This window comes from Symphalangus syndactylus, chromosome 5, assembly GCF_028878055.3.
Source record: "Symphalangus syndactylus isolate Jambi chromosome 5, NHGRI_mSymSyn1-v2.1_pri, whole genome shotgun sequence".
Classification (NCBI taxonomy): Eukaryota; Metazoa; Chordata; class Mammalia; order Primates; family Hylobatidae; genus Symphalangus; species Symphalangus syndactylus.
The window spans coordinates 93,969,157-93,982,426 of record NC_072427.2 but is presented as its reverse complement, the minus strand read 5'-3'; the positions used below and the strand labels follow the sequence as shown (position 1 = coordinate 93,982,426).

Below are 13,270 nucleotides of genomic sequence, written 5' to 3'. Positions count from 1 at the left end.
AGGCCGAGGCGGGTGGATCACGAGGTCAGGAGATCGAGACCACAGTGAAACCCCGTCTCTACTAAAAATACAAAAAATTAGCCGGGCGTGGTGGCGGGCGCCTGTAGTCCCAGCTACTTGGAGAGGCTGAGGCAGGAGAATGGCGTGAACCCGGGAGGCGGAGTTTGCAGTGAGCCGAGACTGCGCCACTGCACTCCAGCCTGGGTGACAGAGCAAGACTCCGACTCAAAAAAAAAAAAAAAAAAAAAAGAAATGTCCAGGCCCTGAGGGCCTGGCCATTGGGCGTTACCCGGCCAGTTATCCTCCAGCCCCTGGCCTCTTCGTTCGTTCCAGTGTTTATCGACAAGCTCTGTGTGCACTGAGTGGTGTCGTGGAGGCTAAATAGTGGAAAAAACAGTTCCTGCCCTCAGTCCTCCTATATTCTAGCTTGGCAGAGAAGAGAAGAGAAGCCATCCTAAAAAATAACAACACAACACTGCGAGGCCAGGTTATGAGCCAGCTCAGTGCTTAAGGCTTCAAATGTAAAAGGACCCCGATGACTTCCACAGTATTTCTTGGGGATCTGGCCCAGGTCTCCCACTCTCCCAAGAATGTATGGTCATCCCGTTGCCTTTTTTTTTTTTTTTTTTGAGATGGAGTCTTGCTCTGTCACCCAGGCTGGCGCGATCTCGGCTCACTGCAAGCTCTGCCTTCTGGGTTCGTGCCATTCTCCTGCCTCAACCTCCCGAGTAGCTGGGACTACAGGCACCCGCCACCACTCCCAGCTAATTTTTTGTATTTTTAGTAGAGACAGAGTTTCACCTTGTTAGCGAGGATGGTCTCGATCTCCTGACCTCGTGATCCGCCCACCTCGGCCTCCCAAAGTGCTGGGATTACAGGCGTAAGACACCGCGCCTGGTCTTCCTTTTTTGAGATGGAGTCTCGCTCTATTGCCCAAGCTAGAGTGCAGTGGCATGATCTTGATTCACTGCAACCTCTGCCTCCTGGGTACAAGCAACCCTCCTGCCTCTGCCTCCTGAGTAGCTGGGATTACAGGCTCGCGCCACCATGCCCAGCCAATTTTTTTGTATTTTTAGTAGAGATGGGGTTTCACCATGTTGGCCAGGCTGGTCTTGAATGCCTGACCTCAAGTGATCCACCCACTTTGGCTTCCCAAACTTCCGGGATTACAAGCATGAGCCACCACGCCCGGCCTCCTTTCACTCTTGTCCATAAATGTTAGGAGTGGGAATGGCACTCCACAGGGCGGTCTGTGCTGCTGCAGGCTTGGTCGCCGTAGAACCAAGGGGTTCTTCAAGGTCCTGAAGACAGCTCTACAGAGGCTATGACTGCCAGAGCGAGTGTGTTTAGGTTGTGTTCCTTCACGTTACTTGAATTTTTACAAATACCTGCCATTTCTAGTCTTTCCTGGGCTATAAAGGAACCAGATTTTATCTAGCTGACTGAGTTTTGGCAGTTCAAATAACAAAACTATATTTTGTGGTTAGTTGAGTTAATTAATAGCTGCAAATAGCTTTTTATAAACAAGGAGGGGGAAAAACTACTTGTTTCCAAGTAGTTCCAGCCACAGGGTTTTTGGGGAAGCTGTCTGGGCTGGGTTTGAAGTCATCTTCTAAACTAAGAATTAGAATTTTGTGGCCGGGGTATGGTGGTTCTACTTGGAGGGGCTGAGGCACGAGGATCGCTTGAACCCGGGAGGCGGAGGTTGCAGTGAGCTGAGATACGCCAGTGTACTGCAGCCTGGGCAACAGAGCAAGACTCTTGTGTCAAAGAGAGAGAAAGAGAGAGAGAGAGAGAGAGAAAGAAAGAGAGAGAAAAAAAAGAAAAGAAAGAAACAAAAGAAGAATTAGAATTTTTTCTTGCCTCTTGGTAATCATGTGCATTCATTGGAGTCAGCACTGGCCCTAGCTTTCTGTTTGGGCAAGTTCGGTTACAATGCCGATTTCCCCTAAATGCCTGTTGACGCCTGGAATGTAAAGTTAGGTACACAGGGTGGGAGATCACTGTAGAAGTCTAAGGGGGCGCGAATGATTTGGGGACTCATAGGACACACTTGTTTTAATTGTACATGATGGGCACTATCATGTCTGTTGTTATATCTGAAAGATTCTTTAGTCAAAAACCTTCACTTTGTTAGGCTATAGGTCTGTTTCATTTTGTATCTGAATTCTTTTTAGCCTTATTTCCCACCAACTTGGAGTAATTGGTTTTACTTTCATTTTCAGAAATCGCCCCTAGTGGATATTCCTGTGTTGCAGTTTTGCTATGCTTTTCTCCAAAGGTAATACAGTCCCCCGTCCTCCAAAAACTTCCTTAAATACAGATGCTATTGCAGTGAGCCTGCATAATATCTCTGGTTTTATTTCTAGACTACTAGAGAGCCATAGTTCAGAAAATATCTTGAAGTTGTCATAATTTCTTCCTGAGGTATTGATCTATAGTTTTCTTTCTCCAGAGAGTTAACATCTTAAAATCCGTGCAGTGTATCTCGAACACTTTATATGAGCAAAGCTTTATGTGAGGCCTGTTAAACTTTAAAAGGCTCGGATTTGCATTAAATTGATACAGAAAAAGAAAAAAACCAAAGATAGGGAAGTGTTAAAGACCTCTGAGAAAAAGGAGAAATGGGCCGGGCGCGGTGGCTCACGCCTGCAGTCCCAGCACTTTGGAAGTTGGAGGCAGGCGGATCACTTGAGGCCAGGAGTTTGAGAGCAGCCTGGTCAACATGGTGAAACCCCGTCTCTACTAAAAATACAAAAATTAGCCGGTCATGGTGGCATGCGCCAGTAATCCCAGCTACTCGGGAGGCTGAGGCAGGAGAATTGCATGAACCAGGAAGGCTGAGGTTGCAGTGAGCCGAGATCGCGCCACTGCTCTCCAGGCTGGGTGACAGAGCAAGGCTCTGTCTCAAAAAAAAAAAAAGGCAAAATGATTCTTTCTGGTGGCGTTCTCAGTGTGCCTTCCCATGTTTTATGTGGAGAGGTTTCTGCTTTGATTTGCTAAGTTAATATATGTATTAGGTGTCTTAGCTAAGAGAGCATTAAAGGGGATTCCGCAGGTTTTTCCCCATGGATGAAAAAGAAGCTTTACTGGACCTCATTCAGATCTTACAATGGCTGCATCCCAGGTGCAGCTCTGTGTTGCAGAAAATGAGGGTGAGGTGGCTGGGTGCGGTGGCTCAACGCCTGTAATCCCAGCACTTTGGGAGGCTGAAGTGGGTGAGTCACTTGAGGCCAGGAGTTTGAGACCAGCCTGGCCAACATGGTGAAACCCCATGTCTACTAAAACTACAAAAAAATTAGCCAGGGCTTAGTGGCAGCATGCCTGTAGTCCCAGCTACTCGGGAAGCTGAGGCAGGTGAATCACTTGAACCCAGGAGGCAGAGGTTGCAGTGAGCTGAGATCACACCACGGCACTCCAGCTTGGGGGACAGAATGAGACTATCTCAAAAAAAAAAAATTGGGGGTGGGGCGGGTATAGACCACTTCTCAGGGAAGCCTCAGTATCCCTACATTGCCATCAGGAGCCTCACTATAAATAACTCCAACAAGCAGTCACAGGTTCCTTGGTTCACACAGTTAACATTACGTAGTTATTCCCACTCACCACATTCTGAAGTTGCAGGACGGTAAACTGAGGCTTCCTGGTAGATGACCAGGGTGGGGTTAAATTCAGACCACTTTCCTCGTGAGCATCATTGTTGTTCTTTCCTCCAGGAGTTAAAGATGAGCCGGTCACTTCCCTCCTATGACAGCTAATATATATTGTGTTGCTGGCGAATGTTGAGTGTAGTGGCCTGAGGGATAGCTGAGCTTTCCCGGGAGCTGCAGGTTAGATTTGGTCATCCTCCTTTTGCAGAGGAGGAACCGCCTAGGTCACACAGTAGGTAGTAAGTTGGAGAACCAGGACTTGGACCTGGGACGCTCTGACTGCAGTCTGAGCTTTCACTTCCTGAGCTGTGCTGCCTCACTTTGGAGCGGTGATCTCAGAACCCTCATCCTGAGAGCTATAGAGCGGGGTAGGCCAACTAGTTTCCTGGTGAGTGTCCTGGGACCTAATGCTTTGCAGCCTTCTGACAGGTGATGCTGTGTTACCAGCCACTTCAGGGAAGCAGACTATTAGCACTAGAAAGGCCTGAGAGATCAGCCGGGCACAGTGGCTCACCCTTGTAATCCCAGCACTTTGGGTGGCCGAGGCAAGTGAATTTACTTGAGGCCAGGAGTTCAAGACCAGCCTGGCCAACATGATGAAACCCTACTAATCTCTACTAAAAATACAAAAAATTAGCCCATTGTGTTGGCCCGCGCCTATAATCCCAGTTTGGGAGGCTGAAGAACGAGAATCGCTTAAACCCCGGGGGCAAAGGTTGCAGTGAGCTGAGATTCATGCCACTGCACTCCAGCCTGGGCGACAGAGCAAGACTCTATCTTAAAAATTAATAAATTAATTAATTTAATTAAATAGAAGAAAGGCCGGGCGCAGTGGCTCACGCCTGTAATCCCAGCACTTTGGGAGGCTGAGGCGGGTGGATCACCTGAGGTCAGGAGTTCGAGATCAGCCTGGGCAACACGGTGAAACCCTGTTGCTACTAAAAATACAAAATTAGCCGGGCGTGGTGGCACATGCCTGTAATCCTGGCTATTTGGGAGGCTGAGGCAGGAGAATCGCTTGAACCTGGGAGGTGGAGGATGTGGTGAGCCAAGATCACGCCATTGCACTCCAGCCTGGGCAACAAAAGTAAATCTCCGTCTCACCAAAAAAAAAAAAAAAAAAGGGAAGGCCTGAGAGGTCAAGGTCGATTATATAGTTTAAGGCTTTTATTTTAGAGACAAGGAAACCAGGGGTATCTCACCTGCCAGCAGTAGGATTTCAGGTTCCCAAACTCCAAGTGTTTGCCAGAATACCAAAGTTTAGCTCATGTACATTGTAAGTTTTTAAAAAGAAAAAGTTCAGTGAGGTATGCTGTTTACCCTTTGCTTTCCAACTGCCAGGATCTTAAATGTGCTTATAAGTAAATGTTGTATTTTGACTTGTTCGTAGTTGAGTATTTTTCCTATCTTTTAAAAAAACAGGCTCCCAGTACCAGCCTTGCAAGAGAACTTTTCTTCACTGTTGGGAGTATTGAAAGAGTCTGTACAGTTGAATCTAGCCCCACCTGGGTATTTTCTGCTTCTCAGGTATCATGTCACCACATTGTCATTGTGTAATATTTTCTTTTGGCACATATTTTATTTCTGCAGCATTTTTAATCTGAAGCTGATTGTCTCCCAACAGCATGCTGAATGACTTTGTAACAAGAACTCCCAACTTGGAAAACAAGAAGGATCAAAAAGACCTGCAGGTTTGTATATGAAAGAGGTTCAGCCAAATGACATTACCCCAGCAGTGCTGTCCTCCTTCGGGGGATATCAGATAGCAGATAGACAAGAGACGTTGAACAGAATCTGAGGTTAGCTTTGCACTTGTTCTCAAGTCTTACTTCTGCCATCGTTGTCTCTAGAGATTTCGGACAGTCCCGGGGCCCGGGTTTTCTGATGAAGGTTCTTGTGTAATGCTTGAGCAATCGATTGTGGAATTGACAGCTGCACCCCTCACCCTCCACACTGTATGCAGATGTATGTGGATCTCACTGTAAAACATAGATGGAATAAGAAATCTATCTCCCACCAGATGCGGTGGCACACACTTGTAATCCCAGCACTTTGGGAGGCTGAGGCGGGCAGATTGCTTAAGCTCAGGAGTTTGAGACCAATCTGGGTAACATAGTGAGACCTCATCTCTACAAAAAAACAAAAATTAGCCTAGTGTGGTAGCTACACCTATAGTCCCAGCTACTTGGGAGGCTGAGGATCCCTTGAGCCTGGGAGGTTGAGGCTGTAGTGAGCTGTGATCGCGCCACTGCACTTCAGCCTGGCAACAGAGAGAGATCCTGTCTCAAAAAAATTTAAAAAAAAGGAAGCTATCTCCATACATGGATATTTCTTTTTTTTTTTTGGGCGGTGGGGTTGGACAGAATCTCACTCCATCACCCAGGCTAGAGTGCAGTGGCACGGTCTCAGCTCACTGAAACCTCCACCTCCGGGGTTCAAGGGATTCTCCTGCCTCAGCCTCCCAAGTAGCTGAGATTACAGACACACGCCACCACGCCCAGCTAATTTTTTGTATTTTTAGTAGAGGCGGGGTTTCTCCATGTTGGCTGGTCTGGTCTCAGACTCCTAACCTCAGGTGATCCTCCTACCTTGGCCTCCCAAAGTGCTGGGATTACAGGCGTGAGCTACCACGCCCAGCCTCCATACATGGATTTCTTTCCTTAAACGCCTTATCCCCCATTGTAACAGTAATATATGCTCATAAAAATTTGTTTAATACTGAAAAATAAAACTCATCATAGGAGAAGGAAAACTCAGAGTGGAATGCCAACTAATAAATATGGAAGTTATGATGAAGTTGGAAAAATCACTGTTTTGCAAACCATTATAGACATTGATTCAGTTGGCTTTTCTATCACATTTATAGCCTTGGCGGTACTACTGCTAATCTTTATGATCCCTGGCATTTGTGAAAGGTATATCTAGAAACAGCCTCAGGTCCACAGTTCTGAACCACAAGAGTACTGTATAAAGTACAGTAGGCTGGGTGTGGTGGCTCACGCCTGCAATCCCAGCACTTTGGGAGGCCAAGGTGGGCGGATCATCTGAGGTCAGGGGTTCGAGACCAGCCTGGCCAACATGGTGAAACCCCACCTCTACTAAAAATACAAAAATTAGCCACGCCTGGTGATGGATGCCTATAATCCCAGCTACTCGGAAGGCTGAGGCAGGAGAAGTGCTTGAACCTGGGAGGCAGAGGTTACAGTGAGCCGAGATCTCACCACTGTACTCCAGCCTGGGCAACAAGTGTGAAACTTTGTCTCAAAAACAACAAAACAAAACAAAACAAAAAAAACACCATAAAGCATAATTAGAAAATTCCAGTGCCTCCTCCTTTGGCCTTGGCTTGTAGCCAGAGAAGAAAACGTTGTTACAATGCCGATGCTGCACGTCAAGGTGCTGGGATAGCACTTGCTCACCTAAGCCGTCCTTGCTTTTGTGGCCTGTTGCCTGTAGTAGGCCCCTCTGTCTTCAGCCAGCCTGGAGAGGGCTCTGGCCACAGGCATTCCCTCCGTTGTTGCAGCTGGCATGCCTCTTCTCTGCTCCTTTTGGTTGCGGGGACCAGGTGGCATCTGCTTCTTTCTGTCTCATGACACCTGGCCTCCCCGACACTAATTCCTTCCTACTGTTTTGAGCCACACCCTATGCTTCTTCCCCACTGAGGATATAGAAAAAAACAAAGTGTGATTTTCCTACTACACTCTCATAACATAGAATCCTCCTATGACCTCGTAACCAAAATGCGTGGGAATTTCTTCCCACCAGCAACCAAGCTAGTAGTTCTGCAGTGGACACTAGATAGGCGCCGTCCAATTCCATTCAATTCTGGCATTCCCCACCTGGAGATAGCTTCAGATCCTGCAGGTTGAGGGCTTAGTCTCACAAGACTGCCCTACCCCTTCAGATGCCAATCACAAGCCCCAAGTGGTTTCATCTGTGCTTCTGACATACTAGCTCTAAACTAGGGTTCCCACCACCCACTCCATGGGTTCTGTTAATTAGCTGGAATGGCTCATGGAACTCAGGGAACACATTGAACAGTTTATTTTATTTATTTATTTATTTATTTTTTTGAGATAGAGTCTTGCTCTTGTTGCCCAGGCTGGAGTGCAATGGCACGATCTCAGCTCACTGCAACCTTTGCCTCCCAGGTTTAAGCGATTCTCTTGCCTCAGCCTCCTGAGTAGCTGGGATTACAGGTGCCCGCCACCATGCCAGCTAATTTTTGTATTTTTAGTAGAGGTGGGGGTTCACCATGTTGGCCAGGCTGGTCTCGAACTCCTGACCTCGTAATCCGGCCGCCTCAGCCTCCCAAAGTGCTGGGATTACAGGCATGAGTCACCACACCCAGCTGACCAGTTTATTATAAAGGAGATTAGAAAGGATACAGATGAAGCGATGATCAGGCAAGGTATGTGGGAAGGGGCACAGAGCTTCCATGCCCTCCTGGGGCACCGCCCTCTAGGAACCTCCACGTGTTTAGCCATTGAGAAGCTCATCCGAACCCAGTTACTTTGAGGTTTGTGGAAGCTTCATTACATAGACATGTTGGATTAAATCACTGGTCATTGGTGATCAATTTAACCTTTAGCCCCTCTCCCCTTCCTGGAGGTTGGGGAGCTGAAGTTCTCTGGGGGCCCCCATACACAGCCATCTAAGACACGTATTATTTTGGAGAATCCAAGGAATTTAGGAGTTATAGCTGGGAAATGGGGAGAAAGGCCAAAAACATTTCCACAATATCACACCCGTCCACTCAGTGCTTTCATCAGTCCTTACAGGAACTCCTCTAAGCCCTTAATCCCTTTTCCTGACTTTCCTTGTGCCCTTCACATCCAGCCCTGCCTAAGTTAGCCGATTAGCCAGTTCCCTCGAGTGCACCCTTCTCTCACCCAGCAGGCAGGTGTGCCCTGCTTCACACCTCAACACAACTGCTGAGCCTAGGAACCTTGTGGCACAGTTGAGGTCAGGATTATAAAATTCTCGGATGTCAAGGATTATAGCCACTCGTAGCTGGTGACACTTGATGACACTGGCTGAGAAGCCTGCTTCGAGTTTCTCTCCAGCTACTAACCAGATTCTTTACTGATCATACTCCTGAGAGTGGATGACTCCTCACTTCACCCCACTGAGTCAGTTTAACTTACTGACCTTTAGTTCTTGTGTATTATTGAAAGATGCATTTCTAGGAAGAACCTGTGGTCCTAGAGAAACCAGAAAGCCAATCCACTAAATACAATTTATGGCTTTTTCATCAGTGCGCAGCGATGACTTATGTTCTCTGTATATTTTACCTACATTGGCCAGTATAGTAGCCGTTAACCACAGGTGGCTGTTGAGCACTTGAAGTGTGGCTAATCTGCAGTCTGGGCAGCATAGGGAGACACCGTCTCTACAAGAAATTTAAAAATTATCCAGATGTGGTGGCATGCACCTGTAGTCCCAGCTACCTGGGAGCCTGAGGATGGCTTGAGCCCAGGAGGTCGAGGCTGCAGTGAGTCTTTTTTTTTTTTTTTGAGATGGAGTCTTGCTCTATTATTGGGGGAACTCACCCCCAGTATTTCAACGTAGGTTCTATTTTCTGTAAGTGTCAGCTGGCTGAGAAATAAAGAGACGCAGTATAAAGAGAGGAATGTTACATCTGGGCCACCAGGGGTGACATCACATATCAATAGGACCGTGATGTCCGCCTGAGCCTCAAACCAGCAAGTTTTTATTAAGGGTTTCAAAAGGGGAGGGGGTGTAAGAACAGGGAGTAGGTACAAAGATCACATGCTTCAAATGGCAAAAAGCAGAACTACTGATAAGGGTCTAACAAAGATCACATGCTTCTGAGGGAACAAGACAAAAGGCAAAAGCAGAACCACTGATAAGGGTCTATGTTCAGCGGTGCACGTATTGTCTTGATAAACATCTTAACAGAAAACAGGGTTTGAGAGCAGAGAACCGGTCTGACCACAAATTTACCAGGGTGGAGTTTTTCCCCACTCTAGTAAACCTGAGGGTACTGCAGGAGACCAGGGCGTATCTCAGTCCTTATCTCAACCGCATAAGACAGACATTCCCACAGCGGCCGTTTATAGACCTCACCCCAGGAATGCATTCCTTTCCCAGGGTATTAATATTAATACCCCTTGCTAGGAAAAGAATTTAGCAATATCTTCCCTACTTGCACGTCCGTTTATAGGCTCTCTGCAAGAAGAAAAATATGGCTCTTTTTTCCCTGACCCCACAGGCAGTCAGACCTTATGGTTGTCTTCCCTTGTTCCCTAAAAATCACTGTTATTCTGTTCTTTTTCAAGGTGCACTGGTTTCATATTGTTCAAACACATGTTTTACAATCAATTTGTACAGTTAACACAATTATCACAGTGGTCCTGTGATGATGTACATCCTCAGCTTACGAAGATTACAGGATTAAGAGATTAAAGACAGGTGTAAGAAATTATAAAAGTATTATTTGGGAACTGATAAATGTCCATATTAAAATGAAATCTTCACAATTTATGTTCCTCTGCTGTGGCTCCAGCCGGTCCCTCTGTTCAGGGTCCCTGACTTCCCACAACACTCTGTCACCACGTTGGAGTGCAGTGACACTATGTTGGCTCACCACAATCTCTGTCACCTGGGTTCAAATGATTCTTCTGCCTCAGCCTCCCAAATAGCTGGGATTACAGGCACGCACCACCACGCCTAGCTAATTTTTGTATTTTTAGCAGAGACAGGGTTTCACCATGTTGGCCATGATGGTCTCGATCTCTTGACCTTATGATCCGCCTGCCTCGGCCTCCCAAAGTGCTGGGATTACAGGCATGAGCCACCGCACCCGGCTGCAGTGAGTCTTGATTGCACCACTACACTCCAGCCTGGTTGACAGAGCAAGACCCTGTCCTGCCCACCACCTCCCAAAAAGAAAAATGTAGTCTGAATTGAATGTGCTGTAAGTGCAAAATACACATTGGATTTCAGACTTAGGGCACACACAAAAGAGAATGCAAAATCTGATTAATAGGTTTTGTTTTTGTTTTTTCTTTTTGAGACCAAGTTTTGCTCCTGTTGCCCAGGCTGGAGTGCAATGGCATGATCTAGGCTCACTGCAACCTCCACCTCCTTGGGTTCAAGTGATTCTCCTGCCTCAGCCTCCAAAGTAGCTGGGATTACAGGCATGCATCCACCACACCCACCTAATTTTGTATTTTTACTAGAAACAGGGTTTCACCATGTTGGTCAGGCTGGTCTCAAACACCTGACCTCAGGTGATCCGCCTGCCTCAGCCTCCCAAAGTGCTGGGATTATAGGCATGAGCCACCACACCTAGCCTATTAATAATTTTTATATTGAGTGCATGTTGATAATATTTTGTATATATTGGGTTAAATAAAATATATTATTAATTTTTTTTTTTGAAACGAAGTCTCACTCTGTCATCCAGACTGGAGTGCAGTGGCATGATCTCAGTTCACTGCAGCTTCCACCTCCTGGGATCAAGCGATTCTCTTGCCTAAGCCTCCCAAGTACTGGGACTACAGGCATGTGCCATCACGCCCAGCTAATTTTTGTATTTTTTTTAGTAGAGACAGGGTTTCACCATGTTGGCCAGGATGGTCTCGAACTCCTGACCTCAAGTGATCCCCCTGCCTCAGCCTCCCAAAGTGCTGGGATTACAGGCATGAGCCACTGCACCCAGCCTATATTATTAATTTAACTTTAACTGTTTATTTTTACCTTTAATGTGGCTCCTAGAAAGCTTAATGGTACATATATGCTCACAGCTGTGGCCTGCATTTTATTTCTACTGGACAGTGCTGTTTTAGGCACTTAACATTCTTTTCCTTAATTAACTTCCTTTCCCCCTCCTCCTGATTATTCTCAGGAAATCACTCAGAAAATCCTAGAAGCTGTGGGGAACATTGCCGGCTCTTCTTTGGAGCAAACCAGCTGGCTAAGCAGAAACCTGGAAGTGAAGGCCCAACCTCAGGCCTCTCTAGAAGAATCTGATGCTGAGGAGGACCTGTATGGTAGGTGGAGATGGGTCGGCTGATAGTGCCTCTGGTCAGCGGATGGTTCTGGCTTTTCCTTAAGAGAGATCTTGAGTGTTCTCACCACAAAAAGAAAGAAAGTACTTAAGGTAGGCTGGGTGCGGTGGCTCACGCCTGTAATCCCAGCACTTTGTGAGACTGAGGCGGGCAGATAAAGCAAGGTCAGGAGTTCGAGACTAGCCTGGCCAACACGGCGAAACCCCGTCTCTACTAAAAGTAAAAAAATTAGCCGGGCACAGTAGTAAGCACCTGTGGTCCCAGCTACTTGGGAGGCTGAGGCAGGAGAATGGCTTCAACCTGGGAGGCGGAGGTTGCAGTGAACCGAGATCACGCCACTGCGCTCCAGCCCAGGTGACAAAGCAAGTCTCCGTCTCAAAAAAAAAAAAAAAGTATTTAGAACAGTGACACGATGTTAGTCAAACTTTAGAAAACATCACTTTGAGGCCAGCCATGGTGGCTCATGCCTGTAATCCCAGCATTTTGGGAGGCCGAGGCGGGTGGATCACCTGAGGTCAGGAGTTCAAGACCAGCCTGGCCAAGATGGTGAAACCCCATCTTAACTAAAAATACAAAAATTAGCTGGGTGTGGTAGTGGGCGCCTGTAATCCCAGCTACATGGGAGGCTGAGGCAGAGAATTGCTTGAACCTGGGAGGCGGAGGTTGCAGTGAGCCAAGATTGCGCCACTGCACTCCAGCCTGGGCAACAGAGTGAGACTCCACCTCAAAAAAAAAAAAAAGAAAGAAAGTACATGAGGTGATGCATGTCTTAACTTGGGTTATTTCACAATGTATGCATATATCAGCAGGGATGGTGAAATATTGAAAAAAGAAAATGTATCAAAACATGATGTTATAACCTGAAATCTATACCAGTTTTATTTGTCAGTTATATCTAATTAAAACTGGTAAGGGAAAAGATGTTGGAAAGTTAAAAAAAAAAAAAAAGTTTAGGCATAGGAAAAAGCAAACTATCTTCTCAAGTCTGTGTTCCTTCACCCAGACTCTTTCTTTGTTTTTTGTTTTTCGTTTTTGTTTTTGATTTTTTGAGACAGAGTCTCACTCTGTCACCTGGGTGGGAGTTCACCAGGTTGGAGTGCAGTGGCGTCATCTTGGCTCACTGCAACCTCCACCTCCCCGGTTCAAGCCATTCTCCTGCCTCAGCCTCCCAAATAGCTGGGATTACAGACGTCTACCACCATGCCTAGCTAATTTTTGTGGTTAGTAAAGACAGCATTTCACCATGTTGGCCAGGCTGGTCTCAAACTCTTGACCTCAGGTGATCCACCCGCCTTGGCCTCCCAAAGTGCTGGGATTACAGGCGTGATCCTCTGTGCCGGCCCAGACTCTTCCTTTGTATCCATAGCTAGATGACTGAACTGTCTGTTTTGACTTCTTACAACATAATTTGTGTGTGTGCTAAACACCAGGACGCCTTACCTGGTGTCCCACAATGTGTATGCCACCCTGCTGACCTTACCGAGCCTCGGTGGGGCTCCAGAAAGTAACACCCCAAGACCATTTACCTGGACGTGGTGATAGAAATCCGTGTGGGATAAAGATGATGAGAATGTGTGTTTTTCT

At 46.7% G+C, this 13,270-nt stretch overlaps 1 protein-coding gene across 4 annotated transcripts in view; it reads left to right on the top strand.

Moving 5' to 3' along the window:
- DOP1B (DOP1 leucine zipper like protein B) overlaps window positions 1-13,270 on the top strand; it is a 135,346-nt gene that overhangs the window by 101,611 nt on the left and 20,465 nt on the right. For all 4 annotated transcript variants that reach the window (XR_008657863.2, XM_055279637.2, XM_055279638.2 and 1 more), the window contains exons 24-27: window positions 2,226-2,281; window positions 5,073-5,177; window positions 5,275-5,341; window positions 11,524-11,668. Coding sequence is in view for 3 of the 4 variants with exons in the window: in XM_055279637.2 (XP_055135612.2) it covers window positions 2,226-2,281; window positions 5,073-5,177; window positions 5,275-5,341; window positions 11,524-11,668 (373 nt within the window). In the remaining variant the exon portion in view is untranslated. The remainder of the gene's footprint in view (window positions 1-2,225; window positions 2,282-5,072; window positions 5,178-5,274; window positions 5,342-11,523; window positions 11,669-13,270) is intronic.